This window comes from Rattus norvegicus, chromosome 2, assembly GCF_021556685.1.
Source record: "Rattus norvegicus strain SHRSP/BbbUtx chromosome 2, alternate assembly SHRSP_T2T, whole genome shotgun sequence".
Lineage (NCBI taxonomy): Eukaryota > Metazoa > Chordata > Mammalia > Rodentia > Muridae > Rattus > Rattus norvegicus.
The window spans coordinates 115,202,385-115,229,564 of record NC_141535.1 but is presented as its reverse complement, the minus strand read 5'-3'; the positions used below and the strand labels follow the sequence as shown (position 1 = coordinate 115,229,564).

The 27,180-nt window shown below is 39.3% G+C and overlaps 1 protein-coding gene across 3 annotated transcripts in view; it reads left to right on the top strand.

The window, feature by feature from the left end:
• Positions 1 to 27,180, top strand: part of Egfem1 (EGF-like and EMI domain containing 1) — a 599,915-nt gene that overhangs the window by 423,234 nt on the left and 149,501 nt on the right. For all 3 annotated transcript variants that reach the window (XR_015662971.1, NM_001415037.2, XM_087622006.1), the window contains 1 exon segment: positions 8,143 to 8,265. Coding sequence is in view for 2 of the 3 variants with exons in the window: in NM_001415037.2 (NP_001401966.1) it covers positions 8,143 to 8,265 (123 nt within the window). In the remaining variant the exon portion in view is untranslated.

The following is a 27,180-nucleotide window of genomic DNA, read 5'->3' as shown; positions in this document are numbered from 1 at the left end:
AAGAGCCACTCATTGTATAAAACACATTAAGGATGTTTCATCCTTAATGGAAATAATGTGCAGGGTAGGATATCTACCTCAGTCTTGGATGCCCACCCAGGCTTTCCTGGGGCACCTCAGAGAAGGAAGGAAGAGAGAATGAGAAGAGGTGGGACAATGGGGTGCCTGCTCTGAAGCCAAGAACAAAAGTATATGCTTATAAAACAAACTAAAAGAGAAAATAGTATGAAACAAACCATGGCTAGGTCTCATGGAAACAGTAGGCAAGGGCACAGAAGGCAAGAGAAATGCCGTGCCTGCACAGGTGGAGCTAGGAAGTGTTGCTCTGAAAGTCAAAGGAAAAGGTCAGTACCCAATTAGCTGCACTTAAAATTCAATGGACAGAAATGACAAGAAAAAAAAAATCAGGAGCCAGGAGATTGCCAAATACCTACCAAAGTGGACTAAGGTTTGGATTCCCACCCCTGGGCTGAAAGCTATGAAGATGTAGTCCTAGGGGTGGGAAGGTGGAGAGATCACACTCCTGATGAGCTGGCCTTCTAGAATAGTGGAGTCATCAAACTCTGTGTTCACCAAATGACTCTGACTTGGTAACTAAAATGGGGAGCAATCTAGGAAGGCACTTGATGTTAACCTTTGGCTTCCACACGCACACACACACACACACACACACACACACACACACACACACACACACACACATGGGAATGATTACACGACTACAAGCACATCATGCACACATATACATACAAAGAAAGAAAATCAGAAATGTGCATTATAGTAAAATATATGATGGATAGAAATGAGATAGTATCTGTAAAGTGAACACAGAAACCAGTCACGTTATTTCCAACAATGATGGTGGAATGACATATAAAGGGCTTGAAAAGGCCAATAGCGAACCTCGAGCTGTTCTTTCTATTAAGAAGACTCTTTAAATTTTGACAATAAATGGAGAAGAGGTAGCCCTCCTGTGAGGCAGTGTTGCAGATGACTGTGGGATGCATCTAATACTTCAGTTTTATATTTGACTCTCCACTCATAATGTATAGCTCTGTATGATGGCTTTGCTCCAAAGAGTATAAAAGACTTAAGACAGCCTTATTACTGTAAAATGAGGAAACTAGAAGGTACTTAATCAGCCAGAGGATCAAGGTCAGCAGCAACAGCTAAGTCCTGTTGATGTGAAAATTGCCATTTATCCCTGTGGTCCTCTGTAATACAACCTACTTAAACTTAACCTTGACTAGCTTACAAATAAATGAGATTCAGACTATAGTTATTTTATTTGGCTTTGACATTACTGGGGGGTCACCCCAATCTACTCTTCTAACTGCTAGCCTGGCTATGCCCCAGCATTGTATCCCAGATACATGCTGTTTCTCTTGGCCTTATGCTCATTGTCCATATTTCCTCACGGTGGCTTTTCCCTGTCCTCTCTCTTCCTCCTCCTTCTCCCTCTGTCTCTCCTCCTCCAACCAGATCACTCCAAACTCACCCAACTTTAATCCCTCTAGTAATTGGCTCTAGCCAATTCTATTTAACAAATAGCTTTAAATTAAGGAATGAGGTTGCACAAAAAAAAAAAAAAATCCTGTGAATGTGAGAATTCACTCATAGTCCTAGACTTTTGGGTACAGAATTTAACATTACAATACATAACAACAGAGCAAGCCTCAACAGTCTTTCTGTTCAAAATATATGATTCTAACCTAAGACAAGAAAGACATCGCACAAAATCAAATCACAAATTGGACTACACAATATCTGACTAGTTTTTCTCAGAACTCTCAAGGACATCAAAACTAAAGAAAGTTTTGAGACTGAGACAAGGCAATTAAACATAGTGTGATATCATGGCAGGAATCTTGAGACAGAAGAAAGGTATTATGCAAAAATAGGAAATGTCAATGAAGTGTGACTATGTAATAGTGCCCTATTGAAACTTACTAATTAACTAAATAAGCGCACCTAACTAACGTAAGATATTTATGTGATTTGTGAGATGTTGGGTACAGGGTAACTATTTTAAATTTTAATTTTTCCCTCCAATGTAAAATTATTAAAATGAAAGTCCAGGTGAAGATATATTTACTAACAACTAAAACATGAAAAATTTTTAACTAATTATAAATATGAAAATACATGTTCCGTTCAGCTTTCAAAAAATTAACATTGTTCTAGAAACGGACAGGTAAATGGAAAAAAAAATTATAAGTCCCACAAAGAGTGATACATGGGTGAACCTAAGTTACTCATCCCATAAAATAACAATATAAGGTGGACACAGTTTAAACATCAGACACGACCATAGTGATAATAGTAGTCATGGTAGTGATGCAGAAGCCTAAGTCTAACAGAATCAATATAACTACAGTGACTAGAGTTTCTGGAAGTGGTTAAACACTAGTTTATATTATGATATAATAATGAATGGTGTAGGGTCTACAGTTACCACTAAAATTAACAAATTAATATAGAATAGAATGTTTAAAAAGAAGGAAAATTGAAAACTTAAATACTAAATTTGAAGGAAGGTACTTTTGGGTTGGAATTATAACATAGCAGATGATAGCATAGAAACATGGAAATGATAGATTTAATTCAAATATTTCAGTAGTTATAGGTCAGTAATGCAAGTAATTACATATAGGTAAAAAAGTAAGGGATCTACAATGTGTTTATGTTTGGAGAGAGCTAGAATATGTTCAAATAATTCATGAGAAATTCTCAAATGGGTGGATAATGAAGGGTAAAAGTAGACTCTAGAGTATGAAATTCATGCCAACAGTAAGCAGAAGGAAATTGATGCATGGAACAATGTCACAAAAAGTCAACTTTAATGAGACATGCTAGGTCTAAAAGGGCATATTTTATCACAAAGGGTCATATCTTCTAGGAAAATGTGGTTACATTAATAAAGCTACAAATTGGATGAAACAGAACTTTCAATCATAAAAGGACAAACAAAATCCAATAAAGAGACTGAGAAAAATCCTTGAAGATATAAAAAATATGAAAAGCCTGAGTAGCAAACTAGAATTGATTAAATATATATGTTTATACTTATGTGACACATATGCATATAACTTTAACTCTATATTGAACAAGTGTTAGAATATGAAGCACTTTTAAAAAGTTTGAAGTATTGAGATTTTGTTGAATATATACTGTCTCAATCATGGAATTTATCTAGTATTTAATAAAAAGAGATTAGAAAGTCCTCAGTTTGAAAATCTCAGATATAATTTAAAGTAATCTTAAGGAAAAATGTTCACATCTTGTAGGAAATGCTTTAAGCTGAGGAATAATTAAGACAAACCATGAAAAACTGTGAGGCACAGCCAACGTTTCAGCTTTAGGAAAATGTGTGCCCTACCTTAAACATGTCAGCGCAATATGCTCTCTTCTGAAGCAGCTATAGTTTCTTCCTCTCCCAGGTCATACATGCAACTGTTTTATAAAAGGAAGAAGTTCTGTCTCTCCCAGTCATTGTCTCATTCCCCTTCTCTTCCTCTTTTCCCCCTCCTTCTCCTCTAATCTCAGCTGCCCTTCAGTACATTTGCTCAATAGATTCAGACATGATGCCATTGGCTTCTAAGAGTGGATCATAGGAAATATTGCAGCTTCTCTTTGAACTTCGTGAAATAGTCTCTCTGAGGATGAAAGCTACCATATAAAATATCTTGACTTTGAGCACAAGCAGAAAGAAAGCTCATGGTTGGCATGTAGAGGGGAAACATTCAGGGAGAAAGAAATATCTCACTACCAAACAGGAATCCCAGCACCTCCACCCAGATTCCAGTCTGAGAATGAACATCCAGCACACAGATTGAGTTCAACTGCCACCCGATTCTACTGGTGGTCTGAAGGACCTCACATGGAGGACCACCAAATTGGGCCTGTCAATTCCCAGTAACAAAAAAGAAAATAACACATTATCTTTTAACCACTTACTGTTCAGGTAGATTGTCACACATAGAGAGGTGAACAGAAATATAATTAAAAGTAAAAAGACAATGATTGGAGTTAGAACAGCAAAAGAAAGACAGAAAGTACTGCTATTTTCTGTGCCGTCGTGACAAGGCACAGGAAAATTATGAGAGAAGACCAATGAGCTTTGCTGAAAAATGAATAACCTTTAGACATTTGGAAAACACAAGATAAGTGTCACACAGCGGACTTGAGAGGTTGCATGGATGGTTTGCTGGTTGGAATGAGAATAGGTTGACACTTAGTCCCCACTTGATGAGCTCTCAGAAAGGATTAGGAGGTATGACTGTTTTGGAGAAGGTGGGTCACTGGAAGTGGGCTCTTAGGTTTCAAAAGTCCACACCAGGTTTCTCTCTCTCTCTCTCTCTCTCTCTCTCTCTCTCTCTCTCTCTCTCTCTCTCACTCTCTCTCCTATGGGTCAAAATGTAGCTCTCACCTACTGTTCTAGCAACATGTATGACGCCATGCTCCCTCCTATGGTGATAAAGGACTAACTCTCTGAAACCGTAAACTCCCAATTGAATGCTTTCTTTTGTAAACATGCTTGGGCATGGTGTCTGTTCACAGCAATAGAACAGTGACTAAGACAGAGGTGTAGACTATGGTAGGTGAAAGATAAAAAAATAGGTGAAAGAAAAAAATAGGTGATAGATAAATGATTGATAAACACAAACTTAGATAAATAGGTGATAGGTGATAGATAGATAGATAGATAGATAGATAGATAGATAGATAGATAGATAGATAGATAGATAGTAGATGGAAGATAGGTTATAGATAGTTGATAAAAGATAGATAAATTACAAACAACAGATAACAGAAAGATATATGGGAATTTAAAACTATCCTAGTAAAAATAAGGAAGAAAAATTATGATCTAATGCAAACATATTATTTATTCCATCTTGAAACATGGTCCATCTTCAAAATGAATTCCAAGAAAAAGAATGGAGACTTAAGTACTGTTGGGAAAGTTGGGTAATAAAAGCCAGTATGAAAATATTGAGAAAAGCTTAACATAGTATATTTAGACATCTATGTAAAATAGAAAAAAAAATCCCCATAGTCACACAATTTATCCCAGTGTATTTTGCTGTACACTTGAATATGTATTATAATAAATAAATGTTAGCTAATAAGTCAGTCTCTCTCTTTCACACACACACACACACACACACACACACACACACACATGCACAGTACATATGTAGAAACGCAATACACAAGCACAGCCACATGTTGCAGGTGGCATAATAAATGAACTCAAATATTTAAGTAAGAAAGGAAACTAAAGGGGCTGGGGATTTAGCTCAGTGGTAGAGCGCTTGCCTAGGAAGCGCAAGGCCCTGGGTTCGGTCCCCAGCTCCGAATAAAAGAACCAAAAAAAAAAAAAAAAAAAAAAAAGAAAGGAAACTAAATTATATTTGGAGCATACAAAAACGAAGAACTTGCTTTTGTTCCTATGAAACATGAATGTAAGAATCTGATGCTACAAAATAATGTGGGGAAGAGTCTTGAAAGGAAAGAAAAATAGTCACATCATAATATAACAACTATGATCAATTTAAAAAGCCTACTGGAATTCATAAATATATTTAAAAGGCACAATATATTGGTAATATTTATTTTAGAGATGCAAAAGGCACTTGATGTCAAAACCAAATAATTTTCTGTATAGATTCAGTAGTGGTAAGACTTACCACTTGTTTATGATTCAAATATGTATGTAATCAGAATGTTCTCAATCTGATCAGATGAATCTCCGTAGATAACATAGAAATACAGATTCATTTCCACTCCTCTGATGTGCATGTTAAAAAAAAAACATCCTTTGAAACCTTGAAGTGAGATGAGATGGATTGTGAATATCTCTTTTATTTGAGATTATATTTTAAGACCAATAAATGAATGACCAACATTTTAAGAGTTAAACAAGTTGACAAACTGTTTGAACAAAGTTTTCCACAAATGTCACCCAAATGGCAATAGCATGAAAATATTTTTAACCTAATTAATAACCAGGAAAATGCAAATTAAGTCACAACATGATGCTATTATAAAATCCTCAGAGGACCTGCAACAGAAAAAAGGACATCCCAAATACTGGAAAGAATTAGCAGCATCTGGTCCCCAGTACACAGCTGGTGGGAGTATAAATTAGAATAATCTCCATGGGAGAATGCTTAAATATAAATAGTAACAAAGAACATGTCAGACTTTTTGATCCTATGATTCCCGTTGAGATTTATTATCCAGTGAAAGTACGAGTGTAACTCCACTGAAGGCTTGCTTAAATAAGAATATCCATGTTACCATTCTTCAGAGTCATTGAAACCAAAAAGAAAATATGACCAATTATGCTTCATCTGTAAAATGTATAGATACACATTCTGATAGATCCACAGAATACAATATCATTCAGGAGTAATAGGGCGTGAACTGCAAGTTCATGCTGCACATGGATGTGTCTCCAACACAGACATGTGCGTGCACTTATGCATGCACGCACGCGCACGTGCGCGCGCGCGCACACACACAAACACACACACACACCATATGCATACACACGCATGCACACAAACACACACACAGATTCACAGTTCAATTTTGTCTACACACACTACAAAAACAAAACAAAACAAAACAAAAAATGCTGACTGATAGTCTTTCTTTCAAAAAACAAAAACAAAAGAAAAACACAACATCTGTGACCTTGAGCTGCAGAGAGTGCTTCTTGGACTTTAGTCATAGTTTATCCTCACAATAAGATCACGGTCATCTGGGGATTGGCTCGGCAGCAGAGCATTACCTAGCACACACAAGCCTTCAGGTTGGATCCCCTACAATAAAAAAAAATGTTGCCCTTGTATACTTTGTGTTTGCAAAATCAAAAGATATACTTTAGGATTGGCTACTTTCCCGTATGGGTGACACACTTCACTGAATACTTTTAAAACAAGCAGAGGCAGCTTCGAAGGTGGTATAACCAGGGGTAGATGCAGTTAGTAACGTCTAAGCAAGAGTCCCTGTAGCTCCTTCTGCCTGTTACCTCCTCGTTTGTGCTGTGGCAGTTAAGTTACTCAGGTTGGAACCACAGCGCCTCCGTCTCTTTACACTCGGCTTCTGCCATTCCTCACTGCTCTCCACTCTCCTTCTGTCCCCAGTGTCCCTTCTTACCTGCTTCCTTATGCTCTCCCTTGCCCATCACTCCCTTGCATCTACCTTATCACACTAAGCAAGGGTCCAGCAAGATAACTCCTCTGCATGTACTGAGCATGCTGAATTGAACAGAACTGTAACAGTCGTACCTGGCAGGTCACTTTCAAATGTGACAATGGTTAGAATACATCTCAGAGGTCAGTTGGGTAGGAGGAATGCACAAAATCTAGTTCTGTAATTAAAGATGACTTCTAGCCATGGGTTTAGAAGTAGGCACAACCACATCATAGCTCTGTTTAAGTCCCAACACATGCTGGCTAATACAGAACACGGCCATCATTTTTCCCTGCATTCTGGATCTCATCCCGAAATGCTAACTGCTATGAAATTTCTCTGTACTTGTGATGTCCAAAAATTTTCAATGTTAAGGGCTCCTCAATTAACCCTTCAAAAGCAGCACTTCAGATATCAAAGATTAGGAAGTGGGTATTTCTCTAGAGAACATCATCTCTGATTAAAATGAAATCCTGGGGTAGGGATATAGCTTACTCGATGAAGCAGTTGCTGAACAAGGTGGAGAACCGGAGGTTGAATGCCATACACAGCCTGGCACAGCACTGCCTGCTTCTGTGTCAAGATGTGACAGAAACTGAGATCTCATAAACTCTCGGGGTAACTGTTGTAGCATCCAACAGAAAGGACCTGACTCCAACAGGGCTGATGGTGAGGATACCTGAGGTTGTCCTATGAGCTCCATCGGCATGCTGTATACCACGTGTATGCTTGCAGTCACACGCATACGCATACACATATGCACATACATGCAGACACAAAACAAATAAAATAAAAAGAGATGCTCCTTTTGTTCCTCCTTTAACCCCAAAGAAGAAGGAATGTCAAAGTGTTGGATCAATTTTTGCAGAGACATTGAAGTTTCTTTCTTTGGGTTTAGGTCGCAAAGGCTGATTCTATTTATCTATCCAATTGCAGATATAAATGAATGTGCTGTTGACAATGGTGGCTGTCAAGACCAATGCTGGAATACGATTGGCAGTTATTACTGCATATGTCAAGCTGGCCAAAAACTGGAGGAAGATGGCAGAGGATGTGAAGGTACCAGTTAAGACTGTCTGCTTACTGATAAGGAAACTAAGAGCATCTATATAATGCAAAAGACGTTCTTTTCTTTTTTTTTTTTTAATCCAAAGCCAGTTGAAGCACTTGTGTTAAATATTGTCAAGAGCATATCTTATACTTGTGCCTAGATTACAAAATTGAAACCCATTAGAACACTTCAAGAAGCTTATTATAGGCAGCGTATGATTGTATGCTGCTGTTGGTTGTGCCATGTTCTGATTATAGAATTTCAATCATTCATTTAAGTCCTGGGGTAAAGTACATTTTAAAAAGCATTTCATTTATTTCTGTAGCAAAAAAAATATGTTGCTTCTCATAAAATAGTCATAGTTACTAAAATAGAAATGGGGGACACAAGCTTACATGGGGACAGCATCCTTGTATCAAATGAGCTTTTGTTGTGAGCTTAATTTTTCTTTTTCAAATTAATTCCTTTCATCTTTAATGTTTTGAATTCATCATCTTATTTACTTGACAGTCATTGAGTTCCTGTTCTGGATTAGGCTTTATTCCATGCCTTAGAGATGTAAAATTAATGAGCAATAAACTCTTCCCTGAAGGAACTCATTGATTAGAGGCAATGATGGAAACGTGTGCTCAGATCTTACAAACTGATGTGCTCAGGCATCCTTAAGTGGGGTTAAACGCACTGGAAACAATGAGACGAGGATGTTACTTTCAGCTCTTCCCCTAATTGTGTAACCTTGGGCACGTTACTTAATCTCTCTGAGATTGGCATCCTCTGTAAAATTTAGGATAATGTTAGTTCCTGAAACTGCCAGCAAAATTGCTTTCAGACCTAAATAAGGCATTGCGATCAAAACACTTAGCACGAAAGGGGTAGCCTAGGCGCCGAGGATAACCACCATGCACTGTGCTTCCACTCTGCTTACCTGCTGCTTACCTTGGGGAAGATGAGGGGAGTCAGAGAGGGCTTCCTTCTGTAATCACTCAGCAGGGTCTCTGGTCTTCAAGGACCACATGTGTTACTCTCTCTTGTCTTTTCTGGCTTTTATTTAATTTTTTCCTAAGTCACTCGACTAACATGCCTTATCGTTTCATATATTCAGGCATCTTTATCTCTTGATTCTGTTTGTTTGTTTGTTTTGGAGCATTGTAACTAGAAATGTATTCTAGTTCTATTGTGGACATCGATCTTGTGAAATCTCACTTCCTGCCTTTCCAAACAGGGGTCGTAGTGAGACGACTGTGAATAAAATAGGTAGAGAGAGTAAATAAAGGAAATCCCTAGTGCGCGTGCCCTGGGCTGAGGTAATGGGTTTGCACACACTGCTCAGTTCACTTGCAGCTTGACTGGTTAATCTCTTACACCTGGCTTGGACATGCTATAATTTGGAAGATTTCAGATCAATAGCAAGGGATATTCAAATACAAGCGTATCTGTGACCTTCGGAGATTAACTCTCTTCAGGGAAGGCACTTCTGGGAAGGTGTAAATTTACAAAGGCAATGCTGTTCCTTTCTTTCATTCACTTCCTCGGGATAATATCTAACTTTGGGTGTGGTCAGCAGTAATACTGCAGTACGGATTCAGTGTCAGAAGTGTCCAAGTTAAAAGAGAACGATGACAACACAGACTGTACAGTGACATGCTGCTTGTTATGACCTTCTTCTGTTCTGACAGGCAGTGACCTACGTGCTGTCCTTCTGCTGAAGATTGTCACAATCATCAGCTTCATTGTCATAGAAACAGTTCACATGTCTACCCCAACTAGTCGCTAAGGCTAGATACAGTAATTCTGTTCGCATTTTATACCAGTTATTGGGCTGACAAAGCAGATTAGACTGCATACCTCAGCCCCCTTTTATCTGTTTCTCTTATACTTGAGTCAAGATGCTCCATAAACACTGAAATATTTAGCAAGTACTGTTTTCTCTGGCTGCTGCATTTGAGGGTGGTTGCTTGGTTGAAACTATGAGGGGATACAGCTGCATGAGGAGACTGCGCAGTGGCATCTCAGGGTAGGGCTACTTTGAGCAAAGTGGACAGTGGTGTCACACAGTAGGGTTGCTTTGACATTTACCAGGACCAAGAACTGAGGGTAGGGGTGTGGAAGGAAGCCCCTTTCCCATAAAGACCCCCCGACACACGCATCCACCACTTCACCTTAGTGGATTGTGTTTTGATTTCCTGATGTAACTGTTTAGTAGAGAAGGAAATGCTCACCTAGTCATGTCGCTGGCTCCATCTCTGATGATGTGATGACTTTAAACATATTCATGTACATAGTGTGAGTGTGAGTATACAACTCTTGACTCAAAGGAAGTAAGTGATAATTTATTCTGTAGCCAAACAGGAGTGACCGTGGCCTTGTCCTGGAAATACTGATTTGGCTTAGCCCATGTTAGCGAGTTTGCTAGCAGTGTTGTGAAATTTTATAGTAACAGGAAAGAGAATGTGTTGGAGACTGGTTCTCAAGCTTTGATTCAATTGGGAATCTGCAGACCCAAATACTAAAGATCCTTGTCCCGGATTGTTTTTTGATTGATCAATAAAGATGCCAATGGTCAATGGCTGGGCATGGGTTGGGACCATTAGAGTTGTGTGGATTAGGGCACAGAGAGAAATGGGGAGAATTGTCAGGATGTAAGGGGCGACAGAAGAGAAGAGCTACAAGAGAGACAGCCAACAAGCCATAGGAGACTTTGAGGTTAGTGGCCACTGGCCACATCTACAACTGGGCCTGGAGTATCAGGGGAAGGTTTAGGAGAGCATAGCCTTTGAGGTAGACATTTTTAAAAAGAAGCTATGTATGTGTTTCTTTCACTTGAAGATCCAAAGATAGCTCCTGGGCAGGTGTTTGCATGTGATCCACTGGGAGCACGAAGCAGTGAAGCAAAAACTCCCTGCTACAAGAAAGCCTCAATTAAGACCCCTTTTAGTGAATTGGTGGAAATATCAGTTAAGTAGGTCACAAAATCTGAGGAAATCTTGTGTGATTTGCTATGCCCACCATTGGCCATTGGCATCTTTATTGATCAAAGTTTTTAAGTTTTATTACACTTACATCCAGATTTAATAGTTTATTCCACCTATTTATCCATGGATGCATGCATTCAGTCATTCTCTCACACATGTCCTAAAATACCTGCCCTTTGCAGTGTGCATCATGTCAAGCCAAGGACAGGAACTTGTGCTGTGTTTATTTCTCTAACATTTACTAATTGTGAAATGTAAGGTTAGTTCCTTTTTGTAGGTTGGATTTTTGTTGTCTGTAAAACCAAGATAACAATGCTTAGTGTGATAGAGATTAATAGCACAGGATGAAATCATTGTGACAATGGAATTCTTTCTGCTACTTCTTTATAACTCCATGCAAAGAGATAGATGTTGTGTGCAAGACAATGCTGGTCTCCCTCTGCCTCTTCCCCTGCACTCACTCCCCTTTTTCCTAGAAAAGGAATATCTTACCTCAATTACAGGTTTGTAGAAAGAAAATAGGCCATGGATTTGGACTCACCTTGTAGTTCCTCTTTGGGATCTGAAAATTTGATCCATGAATGCCAGATGACAATGAGTGCTGCCATTAACTCTGCTGTGACGTGTGTTTGGGCAGAACGAATTCCACACACGGAAAACTGAGAGTCCCACATTCCTGTGGGCATGCAGGAGGTTTGCCCGATTCCCAATAATTTTCATCCATAAGTTCTAGCTTCAAGTCTTAAGTTTAACAAAATCCACATTGATCACCTGTCTTCATCTGGCTATTTTGAGTTATAATCAGGTAAAATTCAGGCAGATGACACACGTATCTTTTTGAAACTTCCCAAAATACTAATGAAACATTCTCTGATTGTATAAGAGATGCTCAAGAAAACACAGGTAAGTTGTTCTCTTTTCCTTTATTTCCTTCTATAGTGTTTGTTGTTGAAGGTTAAAAAATATGGCCAGTCATGTTTTCCCTCTCCAAGGAGCTTCCAGTTCAATAAAAGAGATCAGACGGGTACACAAACAGCCGTAGTGTAAGAGACTAGAGTAAATATGAGGCAGGCAAAAACCATGGGGCTTGAGAGCAGAAGGAGATCACCCAATGCTGAATCAAAATGAGCTAGAGTGGGATGGGCACGAATTAGAGTCCCAAGACGGAGTGTCCTCCTTCTGTTCCCTTAATAAAGTTCACTATTAGAAGTTCACCCACTACTACATGGCTTGCTATCTCACTTGCCTTTGATTGACAACAAAAAGGCAACTGGATTCTTAACAACAGAACTGCCAAGGCTGTAGCCAGGGAAGCCTTTGGAGAAGTTCTGAGGGTATTTTAGTACCCACGTCTTTTAGAAAAGAAAGGAATACCAGAAAAATCAAAATTAAAGCTTTGCTGTAAAAATTAAAATTTTCTTCATCTCTTTTTAGTCTCTCCTTTTAAATAATTATGTAGTTTTATCCTAATAATTCAAAAGAATGATTTCACACACACTCAGATTCAGCAGTTATATAGCTATATGTTAACTATTAAATATATGTATTATATATTTGCATATATATATGCATATTAAGAAGAGTTTAGCTGATACAAGTCCCAATATGAACTGGTTCCCTCTACAGGTTTCATGGGGACATGCAGATGAGTGGCATTTATAGACAGAAATGAGAAAAGAAGTCTGCTGTCAATCACCATTAGAGATTAAACAGACTGTGCTAGCTATATCCGGCACAGTCAACTAAGGAAGGAGGAGTTGTCTTGCTCATAATTTTCCATCCTGGCTGGCAAGGAGGGACAGTGACTCTGGCTGTGACTGCAGCAGTGTGAGGAAGTTGGTCATGCATCTAGAGTTAAGAAGCAGAGAGAATGTGAATGCTCAGGTTTCCTTTGTCCCAGGACTCTAAAGACATCCTCTAAACTCCCTCAAAGACACGGGACCCAGAAATCTGCTGCGGGATTGTGTCTCCTGGAAAGGATAAAGATCTTAGCAGTATGGCTTCCTAAGCAAGATACGAAAAATGACAATACCGATAAACATACTAATTTGGGGGTACGAGCAACTCATTACTTTGTGTAGAGGGGTAAGTAAACTTGCCCAGGGATGATTTCCCTAATTGGTCATCTAGAATGAAGTGATTATTCCTGAAATCATACACACACAAGCAACACTAAATTAACTCAATAGATTTTATTTATACACTTTTTCAAATATATGCAATAATACTGAAAAAGAGGCCATAAATTTGAGAGGGTGTATGGGGACATGAAAGGGGCAAAAAGGTAAGGACACAGGAGAGGTTGCAGGAAAGAAAAGGAAGTAGGAAAATAATGTAATTATATTTTAATTAAATTTAAAAATACAATTAAACCTGACAGCAACCTTCTGCCTCAGCCATCTGTGACAATTTCAAAGACAACTAATCATGGCAGGGATGTATGTGAGGATTTGGGGAGCTGTAGAGAGAAGATTTTGTGTATTGTTATGACGCATTGCCTATCAACTAGGACACCTATGGACTGTAGGAAAGGGTAGACTAGAGCATGCGGCATCCGAGAGGCAGAGCAAATTCGGGAATAGAGCCAGGTGCAGGGAATGCACTGGGGAAAATGGACGTGTGGTGCCAGAGCACAGCCTATTGTAATGTAGGTTAAAAATAACTGGATTATTTTAATGTATGATTTAGTCAGAGAGGAGCCTAGCTATATGGCCAAGGTTTTTGTAAATATCTCTTGAGTCTGAATCTTATCTCTGGGAGCATGGAGCTAGAAGGAAGAACCAGGCCTAACATCTACAGAGTATTGTGTAAGGAGTTAAGGTGAGGAGTACCAGCACCGGAGAGGCAGAATGTGATCTGACACAAAACCCCTTGTACTAGTAATGATCCACTTGGCAGTATGAAAGGCACTAGGTAGTGGGGAAGCCTCTTGCTGGCTAGAACCACACCCAGAAAGCAGAGCGATGTGAGCTTTGGCTGCTCTCTTCTTCACACTAAATGATGATGACGCCATTCAGAGTTGAGGCAGAGAAGAAAAGAAATGAGGTGCTACCGGCCCTTCTGTGTGTGAGGGATTGAGGTCAGAGAGAGGGGACAGACACAGGAAAAGCAAGAATGATTGTTAAAAGCAGTGCAGCTTACAGCTGTGGCCCGTGCTGTAACTAAGCACATATGTCTGTGTTGTTAGGTTTTCTAGTTCCAACAAGCTGAGCAAGTGGGACATTTGCACGGGCACTAACACCCAATAGGTGTGTGGCACAAAGTCGTTTACCTACTTCATGTATGTCTTCATGTACATCAAATGCTTCGTGTGCATTTTAAATATTTTGGCATGCTCAAAATGGCCCCTTGCTAACTCATTAAAAATTGATGGCTAGAGTTAAAAGATGGTAATAAATTGAATTCATTAGAGATCAAATATCATACTCAGCATCATAAGTTGTATATAAGGAAACTGGGAACTACACATTTAAATCAATGATGAGAGAAGATTTAAGTCTCCAGAATCCAAGAAACTGGAACTCCAAGACAGTTATCTGGTCATTCCGAACATAATTCTTAGGCTCTAAATAATCACCACATTTAGAGGCTCACTGGAAAACACATGAAACCTACAGCCAAGCGACCTGTGCAGGTTGCATTTCATTACCATTGTCTTTATTAAGAGTGAGTTGATTTAACCTCGAGGAAGAATAAGTAAGACCCGGGAAAGCAGAACAGCTGTGTAACGAGGCTGTGATGTACTCAGTAATTAGGAGACACCCAATTCACACAGCACACTGTGTCTTAAAGCTCCAGGGTGTGTGATATCACCACAGGACCTTATTCAAATCCACCTGCTGTAGCATGTGTGGAGAGCATCTGAGCTCCTGGAGAGGTGGTGCCTCCATAGAGCACACTGAGTCAGAAAGCTTAAGTCCTTCCTTTCTGTTGGTTTCAGAGATGATTAGAAAACATTTGCTGATTATGATGTAGGTATAATGAAGGGGTGTACAAAATGGTGTGAAATGCGATCTCTGGTGCTTTCAAAAGATAATTATATGAAGATACAACTCAAGTACACTACAGTTCATACCCTTAAGGTTTGCAAGTCCATAGTTTTAGCATAATCACACATTCCTGCAATCCTCACTACAGTCAATGTTAGGATGGTGTTGTCACTGAATAAAAAAGCTTCTAGGATCACCTTCCTACATTATTGTCCCTCCCTTGGCTCTAAGAAAGTGAGAATTTACATTTAGTCACTAAAAACTCCATAGAACCTCCAGAATACTCTAGGACTAGAATTGTATACAATGTATCTTTCTGTGGCCAGCTTCTTTAAGTTATATTTTTTATAAAGTTCATTCCTATGGAAATATGTAGCAATATGTAGCAATAAGTATACCCTTGTTTATAACAGGGATTCACTATTACCCTGGAAATCTCCATGTAGACCAGGCTGGCCTCAAACTCTGAGTGCTAGGACTAAAGTCATGTGCCTCTATGCCCAGCAACAGTACTTCATTTTTCTATCTAAATAATTTTCCATTGTTTAGATACATACCGTTTCCTGTCCACACATTTGTCAGCTGATGGGCAATGGGGTTGCCTCTACCTTTGTGAGCATATGTCCCTCTCATATACACACAAGTGGGATGAATGTATATTGAGACAAAAGGCTTAACTTATCTTTAGGGTCTGAAGATAGAGATGAAGTCTTCTGAATTGTACAGGGTATATTATTAGTATATGTTTTATTAGGGTTTCAACTCAATTTGTAATTCTGTATGGAAATAGGCAGGAACAGTTTATATGTTTTGATGGAGCATATCTGAGTTGAGAATGATCCAATGAGACTGAGATTTCTGAATAATTGTATAGCCTTTATATTTGGGATTGTGAAGAAAGAAAAGATGATAATGAAAATGTAGGGGGGATTCATATGGAGTGAGAGTGCCCAGCTATTGACACTCATATGCTGTGAGTGTGGAGAATAAGCATTAGAACCATGAGAAAATGGAAATATCAAGTTCTTTGTAAATACTGAAAATTAATACAAAGTAAATTATTGAATATTTCGCATGTAGTAAACAACATTCTTATTTTTAATTCTTAACTTATTTGGGGGAGTCATAATATAATATCATTAGTCCCCCTTCCCTTTCATGACATCTTCATTCATTAACTGTTGTGAAATGCATATATGTATATGTACATACGTATAAATTCCCAAGTACTACCTGTTTAATCTATAAAATGTTACTTATATGTATGTGCTGACCAATAAGCGAATCCTTAAAACACTTGGTCTTGTGTATCACAACCAAACTGGACTTCTTAACAATGGGAGTGGGAGGGTGGGAGTGGGAGCATCCTCATAGAAGCGGGGGGAGGGGAGGGCGTGAAGGGGATAACATTCAAAACGTAAATACATAAAATATCCAAGAAAAAATAAAAATAAATGAAAGGACACCTGGGAGATCACCATCCCTAGCCACAACCTATACTATAGAGCAATAGTGATAAAACTACATGGTATTGATACAGAGATAGACAGGTAGATCAATGGAATAGAATTGAAGACCCAGAAATGAATCCACACACTTATGGTCATTTGATATTTGACAAAGAAGCTAAAACCATCCAGTAGAAAAAGACAGCATTCTCAACAGATGGTGCTGGTTCAACCAGCAGTCTGCATGTAGAAGAATGCAAATTGATCCATTCTCTTTTTTATTAAATATATTTCTTTACTTACATTTCAAATGTTAGTCCCTTTCCTGGTTTCCTGTCCATAAGCCCCCATCCTTTATCCCTTCCCCATACAGGTATTCCGCCATCCATCCCCCTTACTCCCCTCCCTATTTCCCTGCACTGGTGGTCCAAACTGGCAGGACCAAGGGCTGCCCCTTCCACTGGTGCCCAACAAGGCTATTCTCTGCTACATATGCAGTTGGAGCCCTGGGTCAGTCCATGTATCGTCTTTAGGTAGTGGTTTAGTCCCTGGAAGCTCTGGTTGGTTGGCATTGTTTTTTTTTTTTCCCCTTTTCTGTTTTTTAATTTTTTTCTTACTGCAATTCCAAATGGTTAAAGCTGCTAGAGAAGAAATATCACAAGTTTAATGTTGCGAATACATTTTTTTTTTATTAACTTGAGTATTTCTTATATACATTTCGAGTGTTATTCCCTTTCCCGGTTTCCGGGCAAACATCCCCCTCCCCCCTCCCCTTCCTTATGGGTGTTCCCCTCCCAACCCTCCCCCCATTGCCGCCCTCCCCCCACCAGTCTAGTTCACTGGGGGTTCAGTCTTAGCAGGACCCAGGGCTTCCCCTTCCACTGGTGCTCTTACTAGGATATTCATTGCTACCTATGGGGTCAGAGTCCAGGGTCAGTCCATGTATAGTCTTTAGGTAGTGGCTTAGTCCCTGGAAGCTCTGGTTGCTTGGCATTGTTGTACTTTTGGGGTCTCGAGCCCCTTCAAGCTCTTCCAGTTCTTTCTCTGATTCCTTCAACAGGGGACCTATTCTCAGTTCAGTGGTTTGCTGCTGGCATTCGCCTCTGTATTTGCTGTATTCTGGCTGTGTCTCTCAGGAGCGATCTACATCCGGCTCCTGTCGGTCTGCACTTCTTTGCTTCATCCATCTTGTCTAATTGGGTGGCTGTATATGTATGGGCCACATGTGGGGCAGGCTCTGAATGGGTGTTCCTTCAGTCTCTGTTTTAATCTTTGCCTCTCCCTTCCCAGCCAAGGGTATTCTTTTTCCTCATTTAAAGAAGGAGTGAAGCATTCACATTTTGATCATCCGTCTTGAGTTTCGTTTGTTCTAGGGATCTAGGGTAAATCAAGCATTTGGGCTAATAGCCACTTATCAATGAGTGCATACCATGTATGTCTTTCTGTGATTGGGTTAGCTCACTCAGGATGATATTTTCCAGTTCCAACCATTTGCCTACGAATTTCATAAACTCGTTTTTGATAGCTGAGTAATATTCCATTGTGTAGATGTACCACATTTTCTGTATCCATTCCTCTGTTGAAGGGCATCTGGGTTCTTTCCAGCTTCTGGCTATTATAAATAAGGCTGTGATGAACATAGTGGAGCACGTGTCTCTTTTATATGTTGAGGCATCTTTTGGGTATATGCCCAAGAGAGGTATAGCTGGATCCTCAGGCAGTTCAATGTCCAATTTTCTGAGGAACCTCCAGACTGATTTCCAGAATGGTTTTACCAGTCTGCAATCCCACCAACAATGGAGGAGTGTTCCTCTTTCTCCACATCCTCGCCAGAATCTGCTGTCACCTGAGTTTTTGATCTTAGCCATTCTCACTGGTGTGAGGTGAAATCTCAGGGTTGTTTTGATTTGCATTTCCCTTATGACTAAAGATGTTGAACATTTCTTTAGGTGTTTCTCAGCCATTCGGCATTCCTCAGCTGTGAATTCTTTGTTTAGCTCTGAACCCCATTTTTTAATAGGGTTATTTGTTTCCCTGCGGTCTAACTTCTTGAGTTCTTTGTATATTTTGGATATAAGGCCTCTATCTGTTGTAGGATTGGTAAAGATCTTTTCCCAATCTGTTGGTTGCCGTTTTGTCCTAACCACAGTGTCCTTTGCCTTACAGAAGCTTTGCAGTTTTATGAGATCCCATTTGTCGATTCTTGATCTTAGAGCATAAGCCATTGGTGTTTTGTTCAGGAAATTTTTTCCAGTGCCTATGTGTTCCAGATGCTTCCCTAGTTTTTCTTCTATTAGTTTGAGTGTGTCTGGTTTGATGTGGAGGTCCTTGATCCACTTGGACTTAAGCTTTGTACAGGGTGATAAGCATGGATCGATCTGCATTCTTCTACATGTTGCCCTCCAGTTGAACCAGCACCATTTGCTGAAAATGCTATCTTTTTTCCATTGGATGGTTTTGGCTCTTTGTCAAAAATCAAGTGACCATAGGTGTGTGGGTTCATTTCTGGGTCTTCAATTCTATTCCATTGGTCTATCTGTCTGTCTCTGTACCAATACCATGCAGTTTTTATCACTATTGCTCTGTAATACTGCTTGAGTTCAGGGATAGTGATTCCCCCTGAAGTCCTTTCATTGTTGAGGATAGCTTTAGCTATCCTGGGTTTTTTCTTATTCCAGATGAATTTGCAAATTGTTCTGTCTAACTCCTTGAAGAATTGGATTGGTATTTTGATGGGGATTGCATTGAATCTGTAGATTGCTTTTGGTAAAATGGCCATTTTTACTATATTAATCCTGCCAATCCATGAGCATGGGAGATCTTTCCATCTTCTGAGGTCTTCTTCAATTTCTTTCCTCAGTGTCTTGAAGTTCTTATTGTACAGATCTTTTACTTGCTTGGTTAAAGTCACACCGAGGTACTTTATATTATTTGGGTCTATTATGAAGGGTGTCGTTTCCCTAATTTCTTTCTCGGCTTGTTTCTCTTTTGTATAGAGGAAGGCAACTGATTTGTTTGAGTTAATTTTATACCCAGCCATTTTGCTGAAGTTGTTTATCAGCTTTAGTAGTTCTCTGGTGGAACTTTTGGGATCACTTAAATATACTATCATGTCATCTGCAAATAGTGATATTTTGACCTCTTCTTTTCCGATCTGTATCCCCTTGATCTCCTTTTGTTGTCTGATTGCTCTGGCTAGAACTTCAAGAACTATATTGAATAAGTAGGGAGAGAGTGGGCAGCCTTGTCTAGTCCCTGATTTTAGTGGGATTGCTTCAAGTTTCTCTCCATTTAGTTTAATGTTAGCAACTGGTTTGCTGTATATGGCTTTTACTATGTTTAGGTATGGGCCTTGAATTCCTATTCTTTCCAGGACTTTTATCATGAAGGGGTGTTGAATTTTGTCAAATGCTTTCTCAGCATCTACTGAAATGATCATGTGGTTTTGTTCTTTCAGTTTGTTTATATAATGGATCACGTTGATGGTTTTCCGTATATTAAACCATCCCTGCATGCCTGGGATGAAGCCTACTTGATCATGGTGGATGATTGTTTTGATGTGCTCTTGAATTCGGTTTGCCAGAATTTTATTGAGTATTTTTGCGTCGATATTCATAAGGGAAATTGGTCTGAAGTTCTCTTTCTTTGTTGTGTCTTTGTGTGGTTTAGGTATAAGAGTAATTGTGGCTTCGTAGAAGGAATTCGGTAGTGCTCCATCTGTTTCAATTTTGTGGAATAGTTTGGATAATATTGGTATGAGGTCTTCTATGAAGGTCTGATAGAATTCTGCACTAAACCCGTCTAGACCTGGGCTCTTTTTGGTTGGGAGACCTTTAATGACTGCTTCTATTTCCTTAGGAGTTATGGGGTTGTTTAACTGGTTTATCTGTTCCTGATTTAACTTCGATACCTGGTATCTGTCTAGGAAATTGTCCATTTCCTGAAGATTTTCAAATTTTGTTGAATATAGGTTTTTATAGTAAGATCTGATGATTTTTTGAATTTCCTCTGAATCTGTAGTTATGTCTCCCTTTTCATTTCTGATTTTGTTAATTTGGACGCACTCTCTGTGTCCTCTCGTTAGTCTGGCTAAGGGTTTATCTATCTTGTTGATTTTCTCAAAGAACCAACTTTTGGTTCTGTTGATTCTTTCTATGGTCCTTTTTGTTTCTACTTGGTTGATTTCAGCTCTGAGTTTGATTATTTCCTGCCTTCTACTCCTCCTGGGTGTATTTGCTTCTTTTTGTTCTAGAGCTTTTAGGTGTGCTGTCAAGCTGCTGACATATGCTCTTTCCTGTTTCTTTCTGCAGGCACTGAGCGCTATGAGTTTTCCTCTTAGCACAGCTTTCATTGTGTCCCATAAGTTTGGGTATGTTGTACCTTCATTTTCATTAAATTCTAAAAAGTTTTTAATTTCTTTCTTTATTTCTTCCTTGACCAGGTTATCATTGAGTAGAGCATTGTTCAATTTCCACGTATATGTGGGCATTCTTCCCTTATTGTTATTGAAGACCAGTTTTAGGCCGTGGTGGTCCGATAGCACGCATGGGATTATTTCTATCTTTCTGTACCTGTTGAGGCCCGTTTTTTGACCAATTATATGGTCAATTTTGGAGAAAGTATCATGAGAAGCTGAGAAGAAGGTATATCCTTTTGCTTTAGGATAGAATGTTCTATAAATATCCGTTAAGTCCATTTGGCTCATGACTTCTCTTAGTCTGTCGACATCACTGTTTAATTTCTGTTTCCATGATCTGTCCATTGATGAGAGTGGTGTGTTGAAATCTCCCACTATTATTGTGTGAGGTGCAATGTGTGTTTTGAGCTTTAGTAAGGTTTCTTTTACGTATGTAGGTGCCCTTTTATTTGGGGCATAGATATTTAGGATTGAGAGTTCATCTTGGTGGATTTTTCCTTTGATGAATATGAAGTGTCCTTCCTTATCTTTTTTGATGACTTTTAGTTGGAAATTGATTTTATTTGATATTAGAATGGCTACTCCAGCTTGCTTCTTCTGACCATTTGCTTGGAAATTTGTTTTCCAGCCTTTCACTCTGAGGTAGTGTCTGTCTTTGTCTCTGAGGTGTGTTTCCTGTAGGCAGCAGAATGCAGGGTCCTTGTTGCGTATCCAGTTTGTTAATCTATGTCTTTTTATTGGGGAGTTGAGGCCATTGATATTCTTACGGGGTTGCAAGCTTCTTCAATACTTTCAATCCTCTCTCTAATTCCCCACAGGGGGTCCTGTTCTCAGTTCAGTGGTTTGCTGCTAGCACTGACCTCTGTATTGGACAAGACCTGGATGTGTCTCTCAGGAGAGATCTATATCTGGTCCCTTTCAACATGCATTTTTTTTTTAGCTCCATCAATCTTATCTAGTTTTGCTGGCTGTATATATATGGACCACATGTGGGACAGGCTCTGAATGGATGTTCCTTCAGTTGCTGCTCTAAACTTTGCTTCCATATCCCCTCCTGTGGATATTTTTTTCCCTTTTAAGAAGGAGTGGGAGCAGGGTTGGTGATTTAGCTCAGTGGTAGAGCACTTGCCTAGGAAGCGCAAGGCCCTGGGTTCGGTCCCCAGCTCCGAAAAAAGGAACCAAAAAAAAAAAAAAAGAAGTGGGAGCATCTGCATTTTGTCATCCTTCTTCTTGAGTTTCCTGGGGTTTGTGGATTGCATCTTGGATAGTCCAGCTTTTGGGCTAATATCCACTTATCAGTGAGTACATACCAATTGTGTTTTTCTGTGATTGGGTTACCTCACTCAGGATGATATTTTCCAATTCCATCCATTTGCCTATGAATTTCATAAAGTCATTGTTTTTGATAGCTGAGTAGTATTCCATTGTGTAGATATACCACATTTTCTGTATCTATTCCTTTGTTGAAGGGCATCTGAGTTCTTTCCAGCTTCTGGCTATTATAAATAAGGCTGCTATGCACATAGTGGAGCATGTGTCTTTGTTGGATGTTGGGGCATCTTTCGGGTATATGCCCAAGAGAGGTATAGCTGGGTCCTCAGGTAGTTCAATGTCTAATTTTCTGAGGAACCTCCAGACTGATTTCCAAAATGGTTGTACCAGTCTGCAATCCCACCAACAATGGAGGAGTATTCCTCTTTCTCTACATCCTCGCCAGCATCTGCTGTCGCCAGAGTTTTTGATCTTAGCCATTCTGACTGGTGTGAGGTGGAATCTCAGGGTTGTTTTGATTTGCATTTTCCTGATGACTAAGGATGTTGAACATTTCTTTAGGTGCTTCTCGGCCATTCGGCATTCCTCAGCTGTGAATTCTTTCTTTAGCTCTGAACCCCATTTTTAATAGGGTTATTCGACTCCCTGCAGTCTAACTTCATGAGTTCTTTGTATATTTTAGATATGAGGCCTCTATCAGTTGTAGGATTGGTAAAGATCTTTTCTCAATCTGTTGGTTGCCGTTTTCTCCTAACCACAGTGTCCTTTGCCTTACAGAAGCTTTGCAGTTTTATGAGATCCCATTTGTCAATTCTTGATCTTAGAGCATAAGCCATTGGTGTTTTGTTCAGGAAATTTTCCCCAGTGCCCATGTGTTCGAGATTCTTCCCCACTTTTTCTTCTATTAGTTTGAGTGTATCTGGTTTGATATGGAGGTCCTCGATTTACTTGGACTTAAGCTTTGTATATGGTGATAAGAATGGATCGATCTGCATTCTTCTACATGCTGACCTCCAGTTGAACCAGCACCATTTGTTGAAAATGCTATCTTTCTTCCATTGGATGGTTTTGGCTTCTTTGTCAAAGATCAAGTGTCCATAGGTGTGTGGGTTCATTTCTGCGTCTTCAATTTTATTAGGAAACATCAAACTATATGGAGAGAAACTTGAAACAATCCCACTAAAATCAGGGACTAACTAGACAAGGCTGCCCACTCTCCCTACTTATTCAATATAGTTTTTGAAGTCCTAGCCAGAGCAATCAGACAGAGAAAGGAGGTCAAAGGGATGCAAATTGGAAGGGAAGAAATCAAAGTATCACTATTTGCAGATGATATGATAGTATATTTAAGTGACCCCAAAAGTTCCACCAGAGAACTACTTAACCTGATAAACAACTTCAGCAAAGTGTCGGGGTATAAAATTAACTGAAACAAATGTGTAGCCTTCCTCTACTCTAAGGATAAATAGGCTGAGACAGAAATTAAGGAAATGACACCCTTCATAATAGTTCCAAATAATATAAAATATCTTGGTGTGACTTTAACCAAGCAAGTGAAAGATCTGTTTGACAACAACTTCAAGTCTCTGGAGAAAGAAATTGAGGAAGATCAGAAGATGGAAAGATCTTCCATGCTCGTGGATTTGCAGGATTAATATAGTACAGCTGCCAAAAGCAATCTACAGATTCAATGCAATCCCCATCAAAATTCCTACTCAAGTCTTTATAGAGATAGAAAGAGCAATTTGCAAATTCATTTAGAATAACAAAAAACTCAGGATAGTGAAAACTATACTCAACAATAAAAGAACTTCTGGGGAAATCACTATCCCTGACTACAGAGTAATAGTCATAAAAACTGTATGGTATTGGTACAGAGACAGGCAGATAGATCAATGGAACAGAATTGAAATTGATTCATTTTCATCTCCCTGTACAAAGTTCAAGTCCAAGTGGATCTAGGAACTCCACATAAAACCAGATTCACTGAATCTAATTTGAGAAAAAGTGGGGAAAACCCTTGAACACATGGGCACAGGGGAATTTTTCCTGACAAGTACACCAGTGGCTTATGCTCTAAGATTAAGAATTGCCAAATGGGACCTCATACAATTGCCAAGCTTCTGTAAGGCAAAGCGCACTGTCAATAGACAAAATGGCAACCAAGAAATTCAGAAAAGATCTTTACCAATCCTATATCCAATATAGGGCTAATATCCAATGTGTACAAAGAACTCAAGAAGTTAGACTCTAGAGAATCAAATAATCCTATTAAAATTGGGGTACAGAGCTAAATAAAACATTCTCAGCTGAGAAATATCAAATGGCAGAGAAGCGCCTAAAGAAATGTTCAACATCCTTAGCATCAGGGAAATTCAGATTAGAACAACCCTGAGATTCCACCTCACATCAGTCAGAATGGCTAAGATCAAACATTCAGGTGACAGCAGATGCTGGTGAGGATGCGGAGAAATAGGAACAATTCTCCCTTGTTGGTGAGATTTCAGAGTGTACAACCACTCTGGGAATCAATCTGGCAGTTCCTCAGAAAATTGAACAAAGTACTACCTGAGGACCCAGCTATACCACTACTGGGCATATACCTGAAATATGTTCCAACATATAAAAAGGATACATGCTCCACTATGTTCACAGCAGCCTTATTTTTAATAGCCAGAAGCTGGAAATAAACCAGATGTCCTTCAACAGAGGAATGGATACAGAAAATGTGGTACATTTATATAATGGAATACTACACAGCTATTAAAACAATGACTATTAAATTCTTAGACAAATGGATGGGTCTAGAAAATATCATCCTGAGCAAGGTAACTCAGTCATAAAAGAACACACGTGGTATGTTCTCACTAATAAGTGGCGATTAGGCGAAGAGCTTGGAATACCCATGATATAACTCATGGGCCACATGAATCTTCAGAGGAATGAAGACCAAAGAGTGGATGCTTCAGTCCTACTTAGAAGGGGGATCAAAATAATCAAGGAAAGTAGAGGGTAGGGGGAACTTGGGAGGCAGAGAGGGGGGAGGGGAAAAAGAGGGGCAGAATCAGGTATGGGAAGAGATGGAGGAGGTGTGCAAAGGGTCAGGAAATTGAACAGAAGTGTGTAGCAATGGGGCATGGGGAACTGTGGGTAGCAACCAGAAAGTTCTAGATGCCAGGAAAGTAAGAGCGTCCCAGGACCCCATGGGGATAACATTAGCTGAAATACCCCCACAAAGGGGAGGAAGAACCTGTTGAGACCCTATCCATTGATTAGGCATGGCTCCCCAGTTGAGGGATGGGGCCATCCATCCATGTCCAAAATTTTAACCCAGAATTGCCCCTATCTAAAGGAAATACAGGGACAAAGAGTGGAGCAGAGACTGAAGGAAAGGCCATCCAGAGACTGCCCAACCTGGGGATCCATTCCACATGCAGACACCAAACCCAGACAGCATTGCTGATACCAAGGAGTGCTTGCTGAGAGGAGCCTGATACAGCTATCTCCTGAAAGGCTCCGCCAGATCCTGACCAATACAGATGGGGATGCTCGAAGCCAAATGATCACAGGGACCCCAATTGAGTCCCAGTGGAGGAGTTTGGGGAAGGACTGAAGGAGATGAAGGGGTCTTATCTGATGTCAGTGGGATGGGAGACCCTTGGTCCTGTGAAGGCTTGATGCCCCAGTGTAGAGCAATGCTAGGTCCATGAGGTGCTAGTGGGTGGGTGGGTTGAGGAACACCATCATAGAAGCAGGGTAAGTGGGACAGAGTAGGGGATTTGCAGAGGGAAACCAAGAAAGGGGATGATAACATTTGAAATGTAAAAAAATAAAATATCCAATTTCAAAAAAAAAGAAAAAAAAAAAGGACATCTCTATCACTATACGAAGGCTTCCAATGCATCGCCTCATTTAAAAATCTTCACTGGGTTTCTGCGCATGGTTCTCCCATAGCTTTTAACACTGCCATCTGGCAGTGCCTGCTTTTTTCTCTTTCTTATGAGCCTCTGTTTTCTTTTTGTGCTAACACTTAGTTTTGTCCATTAAAGCCTATATAGAGTCATTAATGAGAAGTAAGATAAAAGATAGAACATTCTGCTTCATGTTTTCATTAATTATGTTGTTGGGACATAATATTTATCAGTGCTCAAATCTAGTTGTCAACAAGTCTTCTCTTTGATGAGGTGACCTATGTATGTGTTTGCTCCTCTTGCTGTTCTTAGCATTTCACTTTGTTATGTCAGTGAAAATGAAATAACTGGCTGGATTTCAGAGAGAAGTGAACAACCACTTCTTCCTTCAAGAAGGCTCTACACATATACATAAGCAAACAAAACCAGTGCATGCTTTAAAACTTCTATTTGCTTAAATGCATCCTTCTTTGAAGTAAAGTATGGCTTCTATCAGGATGAGAATGTTGAGTATAAACAATAGTTCCTAAAGGAGAATAACATATATTTATGAATATGTATATAGATATGTATGTGTATAAGTATATATTTGTGTGTTTATATATGTATATATGTGTGTGTATCTGAAAATGTATGTATATTTTCTTTGTATATGTGTATGTGTATGTATATATATTTGTATATACATTTGTACAAACATACACACACACATATATATATATATATACACACACACACATATGGGTTAATGGAGTGTGTGTGTGTAAAATGTATTCTCATGAAGGTATAGAGAACATTTAGGTGCCACTGTCATGTGTCAGATGTGTAAATGTAACCCTCCAGCTTTACAAGAGGTCCTCTTTGATGTCAGAGATGTTCTCTTTCTGTCCACATGAGCTCCAGCCACTCAATAT